Source organism: Thrips palmi, unplaced genomic scaffold (genome assembly GCF_012932325.1).
Source record: "Thrips palmi isolate BJ-2018 unplaced genomic scaffold, TpBJ-2018v1 HiC_scaffold_15, whole genome shotgun sequence".
Taxonomy (NCBI): domain Eukaryota; kingdom Metazoa; phylum Arthropoda; class Insecta; order Thysanoptera; family Thripidae; genus Thrips; species Thrips palmi.
Window position 1 is genome coordinate 13,177,495 of NW_023144624.1, and position 17,234 is coordinate 13,194,728.

The following is a 17,234-nucleotide window of genomic DNA, read 5'->3' on the forward strand; positions in this document are numbered from 1 at the left end:
GCGTCGCGTACACACACACAAACACACACTAGCACACACACGCACGCACGTACGCACGCCGCTTTCTCGCGTCAACAAAAACACGATGCTTATTACCTAAGTAAAGTTTTATTCAAGTTACAAATTGAGAAACCCCTTACATATCAAGTTTCAAAATTTTCTTCTCGTGTTAATCGACGTCCACGGTGCATCAGATTGATTGACTTGGTACGTTATAATACCTCATAAATGCCGGCTCGCCTTCTGGTGGAGCAACCTGAAAGTTCAATTTCTGAAAGCTAATGTTGTAATTGAAGTCCATGCGAACCACTCAATTTTGATTTCAATAAATTGAATGTAATTGATCCTAGTCCTTCTGCGTTGCTTCGTGATACGTTTTAAGTTGAGCTTGAGATGCTTTCGTCTGCTTTCCCAAGGGCATCATAACCTACAAATTAAGCTGGATTCGTTTGCCAAGCGACCTACAGTACTTATCACTGATCCCGTCTCTTTTCAGCAACCATGGGAGTCCCAGCATTTTTCCGTTGGTTGACGAGGAAATATCCATCCGTTGTTGTGCCCTGTGTGGAAGAAAAAGGAAAAGATTTTGACGGCAATGTTAAAACAGTTGACGCATCACAGCCAAATCCTAATGGAGTTGAGTTTGATAATCTGTACCTAGACATGAATGGAATAATCCACCCTTGTACTCATCCTGAAGATAGACCTGCTCCGAAAAATGAGGATGAAATGATGGTGGCTATTTTTGAATGTATTGATCGTTTATTCAGGTAAAGTTGCCTAAAGGTGTATTTATGTCTCAAAATAGCTTAGTGAGCGTTATATCACCATGATGTTTCTTTGAATTTCAACAGGATTGTCCGTCCGAGGAAAGTCTTGTACATGGCTATTGATGGGGTTGCCCCAAGAGCTAAAATGAATCAACAGAGATCAAGAAGATTCCGATCATCCAAGGAAACTTCAGAAAAAATTGATGAGATTGCCCGCATACGCAAAGAGCTTGCTGATAAAGGAGCTTATCTTCCTCCAGAGAAGCCTAAAGGAGAACATTTTGATAGTAACTGCATCACTCCAGGAACCCCATTCATGGCTCGGCTCTCTGCGTGCTTGCATTATTATGTGCATGCTCGTCTGAATAGTGATCCAGGGTGGAAAGACATTAAGGTACCTTATTCGGAGATGTTTGAATATAATTAATTTTTACCATAAAAATGTGCCTCTGTCCTAAAATGCTTGATATTTTGGTTATTAGGTTATACTCTCAGATGCCAATGTGCCAGGTGAAGGAGAACATAAAATTATGGATTATATCAGGAAACAACGTGCCCAGCCAGATCATGACCCAAACACTCATCATGTATTGTGTGGAGCTGATGCAGATTTAATCATGTTGGGTCTTGCCACTCATGAAGTGAACTTTACAATCATCAGGGAGGAGTTCAAACCTAATCAGCCAAGACCATGTGATATTTGTGGACAGGTATGTCTTTTCAGAATACATTAAAGCTGTTCATCACTGTCCCGCTCTTGAGAACATATTAAATTTGATTTTGGACCCTTGTGTTGCAGCTTGGTCATGAGATGAAAGAATGCCAGGGTACTGAAGCAAATGCTGCAAGCAGTGCTAAAACATATGGCTCTGAACAAGAGTTCATATTTGTGCGCTTAAGTGTTCTCCGTGAATATTTGGAAAGAGAGTTGGCCATGCCTAACTTGCCTTTCAAGTATGATTTTGAAAGAGCTATTGATGATTGGGTGTTCATGTGTTTTTTTGTGGGGAATGATTTCTTGCCCCATTTACCGTCTCTAGAAATTAGGTCGGTTTTGAAAATTTTTATCCTTAGAATTGGCATCCCAATTGTATCTTTAATAATTATATTACTATGTATCTCCAGGGAAAATGCAATTGATCGCTTAGTCACATTGTACAAGAAAACTGTCTACAAGACAAATGGCTGGCTCACTAATAGTGGTGAAGTTTATCTGGATCGTGTCCAATTGATTATGGCAGACCTTGGTGATGTAGAAGATGAAATATTCAAACGTCGTCAACAAGATGAAATAGCCTTCAAGTTAGTGCCACTTCTTGGACAAATATTGTCTGTATATTTTTCAAATCTTCAAAAATTGAAGTTTTTTTTTCCTTTAGGGCACGCATGAAAGCAAAAAATGAGAGAATGAAAAGATTCCGTGACCACAGGCCAAAATGGGTGCCTGGTGGTCAGTTTGCCCCTACACCTCTAGGAAGAGGAGCTGTTGTTGATCCTATCCAAAATGTCAGGCAAGAAGCATTCCAAATGAGACGTCAGGGTATATATTTTTCCCAATCTGCCGAATCTTTAAAACATGCTTTTGTTCCCAAATGCACTGCAAGCTTTTACTGAAACCTAACTTAACTACCTTGCTCCATGTAGGAATGTCTACTGACAGTGGTCCTAGCAATGTAGATAGGAACCTTATTAATGCTGATGCCAATGCAGGCCTTCAGGCCCTTCTGAAGCCAGCAGGCGAATCTAGTGACTCTGCAAGAGGAGAAAAACGAAAGAGAGAGGATGACAACGAAGAAGACGAAAATCCAAATGATGAAGTTCGACTGTGGGAAGACGGCTTTAAGGTATACCTTTTGTGTCCTCAGAATTCTCTTGGTTTTCTCATTAAGTTTATACATTGACTCTCTCCATTTTCAGGATCGATATTATGAGTCAAAGTTTGATGTAAGCAAGGAGAATATAGAATTCCGGTTTAAAGTAGGACATCATTATGTTCGTGGCCTTTGTTGGGTTTTGCAGTATTACTATCAGGTAGGGTAAACTGGTTGCAACAACCAGTACATAACAACCATGCTCATTTCTTGTTCTCCTTCACAAATTTTGAAATTATTTCAGGGTTGTGCTTCATGGGACTGGTACTTTCCTTACCACTATGCACCATTTGCATCAGATTTTGTGAATGTTGCTGAGGTTTCACAGAAATTTGATACCAAGAACACAAAACCTTTCAAACCATTGGAGCAGCTCATGGGAGTATTCCCTGCAGCTAGTAGAAGTCATGTACCTGAACCTTGGGGCCAGCTCATGACAGATCCTGATTCTCCAATCATAGACTTTTACCCTGAGGACTTCAAAATTGATTTGAATGGAAAAAAATATGCTTGGCAGGTAATTTAGCATTTCGGTTGCTAATGTTGAGTTGGCTTAAAATTCTGCTTTTATTAACTAAATTTTGATTTTCCCCCCCCCCTAATTTTAGGGAGTTGCTCTTCTTCCATTTGTGGAAGAAAAAAGACTGCACAAGGCTTTAAAGGAGTATTATCCTCTTTTAACTCCAGCTGAAATCAAACGAAACATTCGTGGCGATGATAGGCTGTATATACCTCAGCAACATGAAAAATACTCGTTTTTCAGGGGTTTGTATGAGAATGGAGTAGATCCTGACATTGAGACAGATGTCCAAATTGATGGGATGCAGGGTAGAGTGTTGCTTGCTGAAGACAACTGCAAGGAGGTATTGAACGGTGGTCCAATAATTTGTTTCAATCATTTTAATAATTGGTTACATTCTTATAGAACTTTTTTGGTTTAGGGTGCATCTCTAGATTCTCCTGTGATGGGACTGCCTGTTCTTCGCCAAAACGCAGTCATTTGTGTTCGATACCGAGATCCTCAATATCCAGATGGTTTCATTTATCCTGCAAAACGTCTTCCGGGAGCCATTGAGCCACCTCGTGTTCTCAAGCCTGGTGAACAGAATCGTGACGTTGGCAACTGGAAGCAACATATTGGAATGGGACCTAGAACTTACCAAGGGTCTCTGAATGAGGCAGGCCACCGCATGTTGGGTCACCATGTACCCAGGGGAGGTAGAGGGGGAGGGGGGTCTGGTGGCCACTACAGTAATGTGCCTCCACCCATGTCAGGTAGGTGACATCTTTGTGCACCGCATGCCTTCCTCTACATACCAGTCGTTCTCTCATATTTTGCTAAACCCAATCATTTATTTTCAGGAGGCGGCAGAGGTGGTTATGGAGGCCATCGGGGTCACTCTTCTGGTGGCTACTCTGGTGGTAGAAATTATCAGCAGGGCAATGGATCACAAGGTCATAGGGGAGGGCAGGGTTACCGGGGTGGGCAGAGCCACCAGTCTGGTTGGCAGAGCCAACACTCTGGATCTCAATCGGCTTATCCATCTTATCAGAGCTCCAGCCGTGGCGGCTACCAGCCACCCAGCTCCGGTTATGGCTCTGGTGGAGGGTATCAGTCTTCAGGTTACCAGTCCTCTAATCAAGGTGGTTACAGCTCCTCAAATAGAGGTGGCTACCAGTCATCTAACAGGGGTGGATATCAATCTTCAAATTCAGGAGGATATCCTTCTTCTAACAGAGGGTCAGGATCGCACAGGGGCGGCAACGTTAGAGGTGGAAATAATTACAGAGGCAACAGCCAAAATTATAACTCTCGGCAATAGAATGAAGTGCTCCTTCTGTTTTGGCGCTTTGTTTTAATTATTGATTGGTGTCAATTTTTTTTTATAATTATAAATACAAATTTAATTACTGTAAATAAGAGCTATAATCCTGAAAGACCATTTTCAATGTATTTCCACAAATTTTGACTATACTATATTTTAGTGCTGACGAAATATTTATAGAAAAATTGTCTAGTGTGCGACTCACTTAACTTATAGCTTTGTATGTATATTTTGTGTTTGAGTACCTGGCAACAGCATGAACTTTTTTCTTCACCTCGACCATAGCCTGTGGTTGCTAATTGTAGGTTTCCAATGAATCATTGTTTTAATCCAATTGTGTATGAGGAAGGATGCTATTATACCTTAACTACAGAGTTAAAAATTCTGTAACTTTGTTGACATGCTCATTTTCTCTTTGGTGAGTAGACATCATTTGTGTTAATATTTTCAAGGGCATCTGAAGTTTGTTAACCTTAGAATGCATGTTTTAAATTCTGATGAAATCTCACTTCCTGTCAGTGCATAATTGTTTATTGCTGTGTTTCTGACAAGGGAGGAATGTAAATTGCTGCAACCTTCAAAACAGGTTGGTGCTACGTCTATGTGATACCTTATTTGCCTTCTGTGTACATGGACAAGAAGGTAAAAGTAGAAGTTTTCATAGATCTCTATTTAAGTAAAAATGCCTGATGTTGTACCTTGCATATGTACTGATGTGCCGAACTGTACACAGAAATGTGTCAAATGCTCATAATAGAGGCAGTTGACATTTGATGTAAACTGCTTTTTGAGTTTCTTCAGTTTTTAACTTGGTTCAAATGAGAGGCTTTGGAGTATAAAATAAATAATACCATAAATACAGCACGGAGACAGTATATGGGAACTCAAAATTGTTTGTTCTATTTCTGTAAACAGACTCATTCAAGTGCAGGAGTAGAGGTTGAGTTTAATGGTACAACCAAGGACCACAAATTGCTCTGATTAAGCACTCTGCAGCTAGAGTGCATCTTTATTAACAGTCTTCAGCTCCTCAAAAAAGCATCACAGGAGATTACAAATGAAAAGTATAACAAAAGAGGGAGGTGGGGAGGGAAATCCTGTCTCAGGATCTTGGAACCCTGATCCTAGAGTTCCTGATTGTTTTTACGTTTCAGCTCTAGAGTCTTTTTATTCGCTAATATCTTTGATGTCTATAAATATAAGTAAAAAATATACTTTCCAAAATTTATTTTTTAAAAAAAGGAGAAAAAAAAGGAGGGATGACCCTGTCTCTCTCACTCACCCACAGCCAAAGGTTTATGCTCCATAACTAAATCTACTCAGAAGAACACCTCACTCACATAATAATAAATAGCGAGGAAGCCTTACAAACCACAGCCTGTGATCTTATGTAAACAAGCAGCAGTTAAAAATCAAAGTGGCAAGAAATGAAGACAATTTACTCTGCATAGAAATCAATCCTATTCTTAATTCGACATAATTCAAATAAGAAACTATGATAGACTCAGACAAAGAGAGAGAAAGATGAAAGGGCAGAGAAGTAAACACAGAATTAAGGAATATGCCAAACAAAGGAAAAAGAGCAACTTCAGAAACCATCCAACTCTCATATGAATCATTTAAGATCATTGATGGGAAAATTCACCAACCTTCATCCCATTTAAGTTTCAATTAAACAGTTATCTTAAAACATCTCTAATTTAAGTCTCTATGAATTTGTAAATAAAAGGTGAAATGTTGGGAGTCAAAATATCACAGACAGGGGCAATAGCTCAAAATGAACAGAAATGAGTAAAAAAAATATACTTCAAATTATAAAACCTCCCAATGTGAAGAATTAGAACAGGTATGGAGGTAAATGACCAGAGAAGGATGGTTAGGCCATATATGAAGTCAAGAGTAGATGTAAATGGAAAAGCTGGAAAAGAATAGACAGATAGGAAGACAGAAGACAGCAAGACAAGACTTAGTTCAGACATTTATTCAATTTTCATTTTACATTGTGCATTATTTCTCTTCAAAACCGCAAAAAGACCAAAAAACAAACAAAAAGATTGGTACGTACTGGAAAATGTGAACGGTCCTAAAGTATGACAGACAGAGGGAGGGAGGGAGAGAGAGATAGAGGTCATAGTTTTCATGAAACAAGAAAGCAAGGATCAGAGACAAGATTGGAAGCAGGACACACTTAACTGAAAAGACCACAAAGTTGCCACCAATTTACCGGCTTAATAAGACAAAGTAAATAGAACAATGGTAATGAGTTTTAGTATAATTTAGGTCATCTACATATATATATATCTATACATCCAACAAAATAATTTAAATTAATGACCATTAGCCGAGAACATCACTAAAGCAAAAGATATGGATAATCCAATACTACACTAATATACAATACATAATATAATATGATTTGTGTCAATAAAGATTTGGCCAAACTGAATAATATTTATCTTATACCATGAGAAGTTTTTGATTTTCTATCCATCCCATTATTCCTCATAATACTGTATAATTAAGCACAACCACACCCATTGGTCTACTGTAGCCATTCAGCTGCTAAGGCAACAAAACACTCACATCATGTAGACAACACTGATTGGCAACAATGGTCCTATGCTTTCAAAACACTTCCGTAAAAAAGAGAATGCTACAAGCTGCTAAGCTACCAGATAGTCGCCACTTTAAATACTTCATAGGCCTAAATATCCTAATGGTCCACTGCTGATATACAAGAGAATGTAGGGAAACAGTAACAAGAAATAACACCTTCACAATCCTCACATAAGGAAAACAAACCAAATAACTTACATTTAAAGAATATTTGACTTAAAACGATTGCACAGGAGGAAACGCCACATAAATTCAGGTGATTCTCCCATCAAAACAGTACACAAAATGTAGGTAACAATGCAAGAAAAGGCAGATCATTAAATGTACACTTGTGGAATAATCGGGCAAGAGGGAAACAAGCATCAACATAGTGTGAAATTGAAGAAATTAAATAAGGTGGATTTAATTAGTGTTCAATAGACAAAAAGATGGAACACACACAAAATAATGAAGATAAAAACACAAATTTTAAACGAAAAATACTTATAAAGTCCTACATTCTCCGTTACAGAGCTGAAGGTCAACTTTCCGATGAAGGAACAAGAGGTCACTCTTCACAGTTAAGTTTTCTATTATCGACACATTCAAAAACAATTTTAAAATATGAAACAAGAAAGAAACAAAGCAAGTATCTCAACAAAAAAAGTTGGCCTTAAGCGCTGCTTTACTAATCTAATAAATAAAAATACCCTCCAAATCCAAAGCAATACAGAATTGCTCACCAAGTCTAAATAACACACCGAATAACACCAACACATGTTCCGCACCAAGGCTTGAGGATATGTCAATACCATAAAAGTAACAAAAATTTAGAAAATCTTAACATTATATTTGTACCATAAATACGTGGTACTTTGTAAATTTAATACTTTTCAGAGAAAAGTACAAAGCCAATAAAAAAATAACTAAGTTGCAGAATAATCATGAAGCTATATTTATATATATTCAGGAAAGATTTTGTGTTCTCTGTTAAGGATGAAGCTAAATGGGAGTTCTAGCAACACTCTGCTGAGATAGTAAAAAATTTCTAGCATCACTTGTATCACTGAGCATAAACTAAGACTTCCCGGTAAAAAAATTGGGACTTAATTAGATTCCTGAGGATTTAAACAAGAAAATAAAGTTTCAAGAAAAAAGAAAGAAAAGAAGACATTAAGACATCTGATCCTACATTTCCACGGCACAAGAAAAAAAAAGTGAACAATCTCCAAGAAGTTCATGTAAGAAAATAATTTGGACAGCAGGGATAAATGGCAATACAAATGCCTGCATTTTTGCCCAGCCAATTCGCACAGATTCACACAAAATGCAACCATGCACTCAAGTTTTGTACTGAGGTCAGCTGAAACACCAACTGCAAGTAAAAGTTGGGCTCAACCACAGAATGAATGGTTATCCATTTTCATTGGCCCCCTCTCTGCATCGGTACCTTGCCTTAAGTGCAAGTCAAAAATGTCAAGCCATTTAAACAGGTTTGAGTCTTTCAGTCACAGCCGCCAGAATGATTCACTGATAAGTGTATTTGGCAGATTTTACCATTTCACAATATTTCATGCTCTGAGTTTCAATGAACATATGGCATTAAAATCATAGCAGCCAATTATCGGCCATCTTGGAATGAGAATGGGGCAAATAAAAACTGACAACAATTAACAGCTCACAGAGGAGCAGCTATTACAGCAATCTGTATGTACAAGTTATTGGAATATATTCTGGTCTGCACTCAGTTGCTAATAGGATTTGAAATCAGACCACATGGAGATCGCAATCTATTGAACACACCAAATTTTAGAGCAAGGGAAACTATTCCCTAATAAGGTACTTAGTTTGCCAATTGCTAAATATAGGTATAATATAATACAAAACAAGTTGAGTCCTAATTCCACACATATTCCACTAGTCTTATCAACTCACCAGAAACTGAAAACTAGACAGCTTCACTAAAATAAAGACCTTAACATAATAATAACCTGAAAAACACTTAGGGACAGGGTCATGCAAGCTACTACAAATCTTAAAGGAACTAAGGATATGTATGACAATGTTAAAAATAATGTATAAATTACTGCATGTGCTGATGTGCCCAATCATACAACAATAAAGTTGCACAGCAGTAGCAGCAGAGTCTATTAAGATCAGTCTGGATTGTGCCCGTAACAGCCTCTACTGCTTCATATCAGTGCAAACATAGAATATTTGTGAAAAAGCTATACCTTTAGTTAAGACATTTAGATTTGATGAATATTACCATGGGCATAAAAAAACTGAAACATCTTAAACTACAAATGATATTTAAGATGTTAATCACAATCAAACTTGTCATACAAAGCAGAAAGGCAAGTATAAAGTCTTCAACAGCCAAAAGCCGCTCAAACAGAAGTCAGTCAAAACATTTGTCAGCCAGGTAAATTTTGTAGTGCTACAAGGCAGTAACTTTATACAGAGAATTTTAGCTTAAGTTAAAATAAAATACTCTGACCCTGTCCCAATAAATCACTTTAAATACGTGACTTAGAGAATGATACCCTTATGTTGTTACCTTCAAACATGAAGTCGTGCATTTTGATAAGAGCATCTACCGCATCTTCAACTGTAGGTAACTGAATAAGGGCCATTTTGTGGTCCTTAGGGAAGAACTTGAAGGCCTTTACATCAAACCCATGGTTTGTGAACTCTTCCTTTAGAGTTTCCTCAGTAGCACTTGGCGGAATATTCGACAGATGAAGCACCTGGGTAGGTGGATGACAATTTTGGTAATTCTTTGAATTATGCTGCTTGAATCTGTGTCTTGGGGATGCTGTGAAGTCCTTTGTCAGCTCCGCATCTGGCTGGCCGTCTCTTGGAAGTTGAACTGAAAGGTACTTGCTAGGCATCACATGAATTTGCTTTCCAAACACACGGATCTTGTCCAAATGCGTCAGAGCATTCTGTGCTTGACTGGGATCAGCCATCTGAACTAAAGCACAGTCTTTCTTGCTGTACAGAATCTTCACACGTAATACATGACCATACACACCAAACAAGGTAAACAGATGGTCTGGGGTGACAGTGTGCTCGTCCAAGCTGGTGACAAGTAGAACAGGTGTTGCAGTGGCATTGTTAGTCGGCAGAGCAAAACCTCCTAGCAGGGACAGGCTTGACCCAACACCAGCCAGTGGAGAGCCATTAGCCCCATTCAGTTGGCCTCCTAAACCAACACTAAATGGTGCTCCCAGAAGACCTGCAGCTCCTGACAAACTGTTGGGGTTCACATTATCCATACCTTCTCCAGCTGGCAGGGTGGGGTTGGTGAAATCTCTGCTCTTTTCATTATTGAATTTAACATTGAGGTTACTCATCTTAGAGAAATCAATGCGGAGAGTGCAGCAGGCATGGTAAATATTTTGACCATCAAGACTGACTTTGGCTGCCTGCGCCTCACGATCCGAGGAAAACTGGATCAATGCTTGGAAAGTATTATTCTTGGTAAAAGTAACTATTTTAAGCACCTTTCCACAGCGAGAAAATATCTGGTGCAGAACATCAAGCGTCACCGGACAAATCATATTGTCAATAATGACTCGTAGAACTGTATTAACATTGTCGGCACCAGATTCAATCCCATTTCCTGCAATTATAGCCTGCTGAACTCCTTGGCTCAAGAGAGCGTTAGAGGGACTGTCAGTCTTGAGCTCACGGTGGTTGGAGAACTGTGTGTACACCGCCCGCCCACGGATCTGAGGTTGGGTCTGGGAATATTTCTGCACTAGATTTGACGCAGCTGTTTCATCGGCCATCTCCAGAAAAGCTTGATTCTTGCTTCGAAGCACCAACACGTTGGTCACACGGCCGAAAGGCACACCCAGAAGCACAACTTCGGCATCTGTTGTGTCGTGCGGAATGTTGCCTACGTGAATGACACGGGAGGGCTTGCCCTCCAGCTTCATCTTCTTCGAGTCGCTATCCGTCGAATTCGGACCCGAGCCATTGCTGGTGTTGCTGCGAAACTCTTCAGGACCACGCTTGATGCCCACCATCATATCGCCATTCATATTTTGGTCGAACGCAATGCCGGCGACAAGAAGCACGTCCACTCCTCCCACTTGTTACTTGCCGCACACTGTTGGCACGCTCAGGCTTGGTACGGCTTGGGCCTATTGTGGCTGTGACGCGTGTACTCCCGGGCAGATCCGTCTCCCTTCACCGCGGATAAACCTCGAGTCCTACACAGAACGAAGACACCGACCACGGGCCACGAACTAGTTCGGCACGACGAAATCTTGACGCAAATGTCCAAGCCGACAGAGGCGGAATACTTTTCGTCTGACAGCTATTTTTAATCGATAATACTAGGCCTCCATCGCTTGGGTGTTGGGTCGTCGTTCGCTTCGCTTCGTCTCGTAGTTCCAAACAATGGCCGAGGGACGGTGCACTGCACGTGGCCAGGTGTCACAGGAGCAACATTTTCTCTTAGCGCACGAAGAAACAAGGAAATAGATCACTCAGATAACCTAAAAATTATCTGTCTGTTTTAAATATTGTTGCGCACCTCGGGGAAATTGTTTAAAGCAAAATTCTTAGATGGGAGTGTCTGTTTTGGCGCGCTTCTGGAAGGCGGGAGAGTGAGGGTGGGGATAACGGGACGACCACTGCTGCTGCCTTGGGCGGCAGCATGCTACTGCTACACTTGTGACGTCACTCACCGGCACTGCGGGGGTGGGGTGGGTGGGGGGAAAAGCGGCGGGACGACATCCTGCCAATCATCAAACACTCCAACCCACACACCCTTATTTTGTTGTTCCGTGTTCAACGCGATAATGGTGGGCTCCCCTGCGCAGGCGAATCATGCGAATACGTGAATCAGTGCGAAAAAAGTCAAAATCAAAGGTTCAAACCAACGAAAAGAGTATTAGTTTTCTTCGTAAGGTGGCAGCACTACACAGTTCGTTGCCGTGGCAACGTTTGATTTTGCGTGGAAAGTGTCATATTTGTATTTGGAAGTTAGTCGAACTAAGGACACCAGTGAGTCAATTGAAATAACTGATGGCTCCTCCAACAGATCCTAGTCCAGTCTCCAGACAACCATCGAAGAACTGTAGTGTGCATACTAAAGTGCGGTCGACTGTGCTCAAGCTGCTATCCCAAAGACTATCTGAACACCAAAGTGTCCCAAAAGGAGAAGATCTTTCTACAAATGCTATCATAATGGAATACTTTGAATGGATAGGGTACCACCACTGTGCTAAAATATTGAAGAAAGAAACCAGATTATCCGATTTTGGAGTATTAAATGGGGGAGAAGATGCACTGCAGGCAGTAAGGTGTAAGTTAAAAAACGAAGAAAACATGCCGCTTATTTTTACTCTCATTTTTCAGAATATTAAGTGACAATATTATACATAAAATTAAGGACTGTACAATTAACAATAATAGTGTACTGTCAAATATATTGAACTAATTAAATACAGTGCAAGTCTTGAAAACAACAATTCATTTGATCAGGGTGATTAGAACTTTCTCAACTCAGTTCGATTGTCTTTGGCATTTAACTATCACAAGGAAATTATGGTCATTAAAAAAATATACAAGAAACCTTGTTTATAAATGATAGGACTTTATGAGAATATTGATAAAGAACAAGTAAAAAATAATACATGAAGCTTTTCTAAAAATATGACAACGAAAAATATTAGACCTCACATGCCCCAGATGCAGTCATGGCAATGGTACGCTTTACATCTGTCACTTGATCAATATCCCTGCTTCCATCCTCACCCTCCTCTTTGCTTAGAGCAGCATAATAATCAAGTTTGTCCTGGGTGTACTGAAAAGATGGATTTGTTGATCCGTACGACTGTCGGCCACTTGAGAGTAATGCAGCATCTTCATCAGCATCATACAAAACACCCAGGTCACCACCAGAACTGACACCACTGTCTCTGCTACCACACATGCCGTTTGAATCAGCCTTTTTCTTTAGGTGTGCAACAGTGTCTCGAGTTACAAAAAATATCAGAATGATAACAGCCTGATAACAAATGGAAGAAATATTAATTAGAGGAAACAACACATCAATCAAGAATATGGCAGAGGTGGTAAAGTGAGCTTACCGTTATAAATGTTGCTCCAGCCATGGCAGAGGCACAAGTAGGAAATCCATATACTTCCAGAAGGAATCCGCCAAACAAAGGACCAGTAACTTCCCTACATTAAAAAAAAAGAAGAGATCTCATTTTAAAAATTTGGGGAATGACATTAAACCAATTTACAGAAAAAAATTTCAAAATTAACTCACCCTAATGAATACATGCATGACCATACACCAGCTACTAAACTGTGAGTTGACAGCTCATCTACACATCCACCTTCACTAAAATCATGAAAAAAAATGAAGTAAGTGCCTTCTTTGTCAATTGCAAGCCAAATTTATTATTTATGATACAGATACGTATATTCACTTACACAGCGGAATCCAGAAGAGCTTGGAAAGTTGGTAGTAAAGTCAGAGCCATAGCGACTCCCAGAAGAGACAGTGCAAGAAGGTTCAACCAGATTGTGTTTGGAAGAAATGTAAAAAGTGGGAACGGCCCAAGCAGCAATAGCCCCACTGTACACATCAAGAGCCCTATTACCATGAGACTCCAGTGATGGTTCACGCGGTCAGAGAGCAGTCCCCACACTGGACTGAACACGGCATAAAGGCCAGATGTGAGAAGGAAAACTAGGCCCAACTGATCAGCACTCAAGTTAAACTGGAGAGAAAGATAAAAGGCATAAGTTAACAGAGCATTTCAGTGGGATACGTACAGTCTGCAACTCTAGTTACTACAGAAGGCACCTGGCGAAGATGAGGCTCCAGGGTGGGGTCGAGAAATCCCCATGTGTTAGAACCAACAACAATCACAAGTCCCGTGACCAACACCGATGGTACTTTCAGCAACTGCCACAGGGAGCCACTGGACTGGTCAACTCCAAAGCCTGTAAACCCATAAAAATTAAAGCCAGAAAACATGCTCACAGAAACATCTGAAGAATGTTATACAAGCAGCAAGAAAACAAAAATTATATGGTGCTGTATTTGTGTAAAGACAAAGAAAGCCATAATATGCTGAGCTTACTCACCAGATTCTGCTGGAAGCAAGCAGAAGTTGATTGGTACAAAAATCACCATAATAACCCCAAGAGAGTAAAATGGTAAGCCAAAGCCTCCCAGCTAAATAATAGGCAAGTAAGAAAACCAGTATAATTAAGTGCAATGAAAATCAGACAAAATAAGCCATGCTTCTGAGTCAAAACCAAGCAGGTCACACTTTTATTATTTATTTCAATTGCAAAGCAAGTTGTAGACTGATTAGAATATTGAAAAATAAACATGTTCCAAATGAAACTTGTTGCAGCAGTCTCATAAAAATTTACTTCACCAAGTCATTTAACCTGCATGTCAGGTCATATGTAAAATCTGATGTTGGAAATATTTTTTAGGTGTTTTAGATTTTTTTACGCATTGTTATTTGGTTCTGACACATTACTGATTGCCAATTTTACAACAACACAAAAGAACAGTGAGGTTCTATTAATTAAGTGCAGGAACAAGGTACAAAACTTAGTGCAAGGTTTCAAATTACTTATTCTTAAATTTAAACAGAAATATCGTACTGACCGTGTATAGAAGTCCACCAATGGCAGGTCCTGTGCTCATACCCAAGCCTACAAATGTCTCTAAAATACCCTGAAACAGCAAGCTCTGATTAATATCGTGGGTGCTGCCTTAACTAATACTCTACATGTAATATGACTTACCATCACTGCTCCAATGTTTTCAGGGAAAATTTGAGCAACAAAAACATATGAAGCCGTTGTAAAGGCACTTGCTCCAATTGCTTCCATTCCTCGGACAAGAAAGCAAAATATAACAAATGTACTATTGTCAACTATATGTACCAGAGCTCTGAAAAATTAATCAGATAACTTTAATTCTATAAATAAAACTTAAATTGAATGCGTGAAGATTGCTTAAAACGTACCCAAATAAAATAGAGCAGCACCCAGAAAGGAACATGCCTGTCATAAAAAGAAATCTAGCTCCAACAACTGGAAGCTTAGAACAAAAATACAAATTTAAGTATTAAGATCATTATTGATATCCTTGGTGGTAAAACATACTACATACTCACAATCTTGCCAAAAAGTGGCGAAGAGATAAAAATAATAAAAGCGTAGAATCCAAACACTAATCCGGACAAGGATTCACTCATTCCCTTTAATGAAGCCTGACATTGAAAAATGAAAAGGTTACTATTTTTGTTGTAAGAGAATCATATACACACATGAGAAAATATTTTGAACGTCCTTACCTCTTTGGGAAAAAAAGGAGCCATTATTGACATAGAACAGAAACTTATAAAATCAACTAGTACTAATGAGGTAAGAACAAGCTTCTGCTGGGAGGAGATGTTTCTTATCGATGAGCCATCAGAGCCTTGTGATGGTCGTTTAAAATGGTACTGAAAAGGCTGCAAACAGACATGTCAACCAATAGAGCAATTAATTGAATAGTTATTTTTACATAAACACTAGTTGTAGACAAACACCTCATCAGTGCGGTAATGATTTAGCTGGTGAGCTGACACCGAAAGACTGCGTGCATATGGTTTGGGATGAGAATTGAATGATATTTTTCGCCTCGGTCGTGGGTTCCTGGAAGAGGTTGTTTTGGAACTCAAATCCCTCCCCTGATGATGCTTTTTTCTCTCATGGCTTTCCATTTCACTGCAACAGCAAAAGAAATTTGAACCACACAGCCACAGAGAGCATAAACAAACTTATCACAACTCCAAATGGAAACGTAGTTACATATCAGACGCCGCAGAAAGTACTCGGTATCCCAAGTGAAACTGATAGGGATTTCAGAACACCCAAGTGAGATAACACATGACACAGTAGTGGTGGTGAGCGGTGCCAGCCAGCCAGCAGTAGTCCTGCGGGCGGACGGCAGACCGAAGTTCGGATCGCAGGATCGTTATCCCCCTACGGTCTACTGTACATGATCGTCCCGAGCCTGATCGTCGCGCGGACGGGCAGCACGGGCATCGATGAAGTGTTGCCTTATCTATCAGCCGAAGACCGGACTGAGATCCAGACGCAGACACCGGGAAGGGCAAGGCGATGGGATAGGTGCGGGCTGTGCGGGAGATAGGAAAGGTTAGATAAACAAACTCGCTTTGAGTGACCTGGGCCGCCGTCTTCTTTCGACGGTCTTCAGTTTGTTTAAGTTACCGTCGTATGTTCGCTCTCAACTAGCAAATAATGAAAGAAACGTGGTCCCAAGAGTACGAACAAGCTACAAGCCACGAATGACACACTCGCTGTAACTGACAGTCACTGGGAGGGCGATGCGGGCCGGCGGCCGGCCGGACAAAGCCTAGCCTAGCAGACGAATGCACTAGCTAGCAGACGTCACATCGGCCGTCGGCCATGGCCCCAGTTTACAAAGTCGGTTACATAACGACTCACCCCTCTCGCCCTTCGCATCGAACGTCTAACCCACATTGTAGCAGTTCGAAATTTATTTTTCGCTAGTACCGCAGAGATTGAGCACACGATGCAATAATCAAACGTTCAGCTCCTTGATATGGGAAAAAGAGGGGGGGGGGGTCAGTTTTGGATGCATCTCTCTTGTCGTCTGCTTGAGTGGATTTGGGATTGAGGGAGGCGCTCCAGTTGAACCAGCTTCTAAAATGTAAATTATTTTCTAAAAACAAAGAAGAAACCACTTTTTGTCCGTAGGACATGATCATCGTCATCATCGCTATCGTACCTTCCCGCTAATTAGAAGCAGATGAAAGTTATATTTTAAACCATTCACCAAACCGAAAAACATCAATAAATATTTATAAAAATACTTTAAGAAATAAAAGTCTATTTACCTGTAGCGATGCTAAGGCGATGCTCCCCATGTGATCCGATTTGAAATAGCGCGCGTCCCACCCTCATTGATCAACTGCGTACTCGAATGAACTTCCCTCTTCGGATCAACGAAGCTTTCAAAGCTACTTCACGGAATTAGATTATATGTGTTTCCTGATCAATCATACCATTTCAATTTGACCTCATGAAAAAATATTTTGATACTTGTCAAAAGTAGAAAGAACTTATTGAGATATGGGAAAAAG

General features: G+C 40.1%; 3 protein-coding genes across 4 annotated transcripts; 1 reads left to right on the forward strand and 2 right to left on the reverse strand.

Annotated features, from left to right (window-relative positions):
• Positions 1-5: 5 nt before the first annotated feature.
• LOC117640825 (5'-3' exoribonuclease 2 homolog) lies at positions 6-5,357 on the forward strand. The gene is made up of 13 exons (XM_034377745.1): positions 6-207; positions 497-770; positions 855-1,164; positions 1,253-1,480; positions 1,570-1,817; positions 1,896-2,072; positions 2,150-2,310; positions 2,415-2,614; positions 2,688-2,801; positions 2,886-3,158; positions 3,250-3,504; positions 3,583-3,916; positions 4,004-5,357. Exons 2-13 carry the CDS (start codon positions 502-504, stop codon positions 4,462-4,464), a joined length of 3,030 nt encoding a protein of 1,009 aa, XP_034233636.1. The 5' UTR covers positions 6-207; positions 497-501; the 3' UTR covers positions 4,465-5,357.
• Positions 5,358-5,443: 86 nt separating this feature from the next.
• LOC117640826 (polypyrimidine tract-binding protein 2-like) lies at positions 5,444-11,483 on the reverse strand. The gene has a single exon (XM_034377747.1). It carries the CDS (start codon positions 11,112-11,114, stop codon positions 9,582-9,584), a length of 1,533 nt encoding a protein of 510 aa, XP_034233638.1. The 5' UTR covers positions 11,115-11,483; the 3' UTR covers positions 5,444-9,581.
• Positions 11,484-12,405: 922 nt separating this feature from the next.
• Positions 12,406-16,714, reverse strand: LOC117641169 (MFS-type transporter SLC18B1-like). 2 transcript variants are annotated; one of them, XM_034378308.1, is made up of 14 exons: positions 16,339-16,551; positions 15,916-16,243; positions 15,654-15,831; positions 15,417-15,575; positions 15,237-15,332; positions 15,087-15,160; positions 14,863-15,010; positions 14,723-14,791; positions 14,185-14,275; positions 13,901-14,040; positions 13,525-13,814; positions 13,358-13,432; positions 13,173-13,266; positions 12,406-13,090 (listed from the first exon to the last, which is right to left on the reverse strand). In XM_034378308.1, exons 3-14 carry the CDS (start codon positions 15,825-15,827, stop codon positions 12,752-12,754), a joined length of 1,749 nt encoding a protein of 582 aa, XP_034234199.1. In that variant the 5' UTR covers positions 15,828-15,831; positions 15,916-16,243; positions 16,339-16,551; the 3' UTR covers positions 12,406-12,751. The 2 variants fall into 2 exon arrangements, with proteins under 2 accessions (XP_034234199.1, XP_034234198.1); XM_034378307.1 differs by lacking the exon at positions 16,339-16,551 and adding an exon at positions 16,576-16,714 and having other exon boundaries at positions 12,752-13,090.
• Positions 16,715-17,234: the final 520 nt, after the last annotated feature.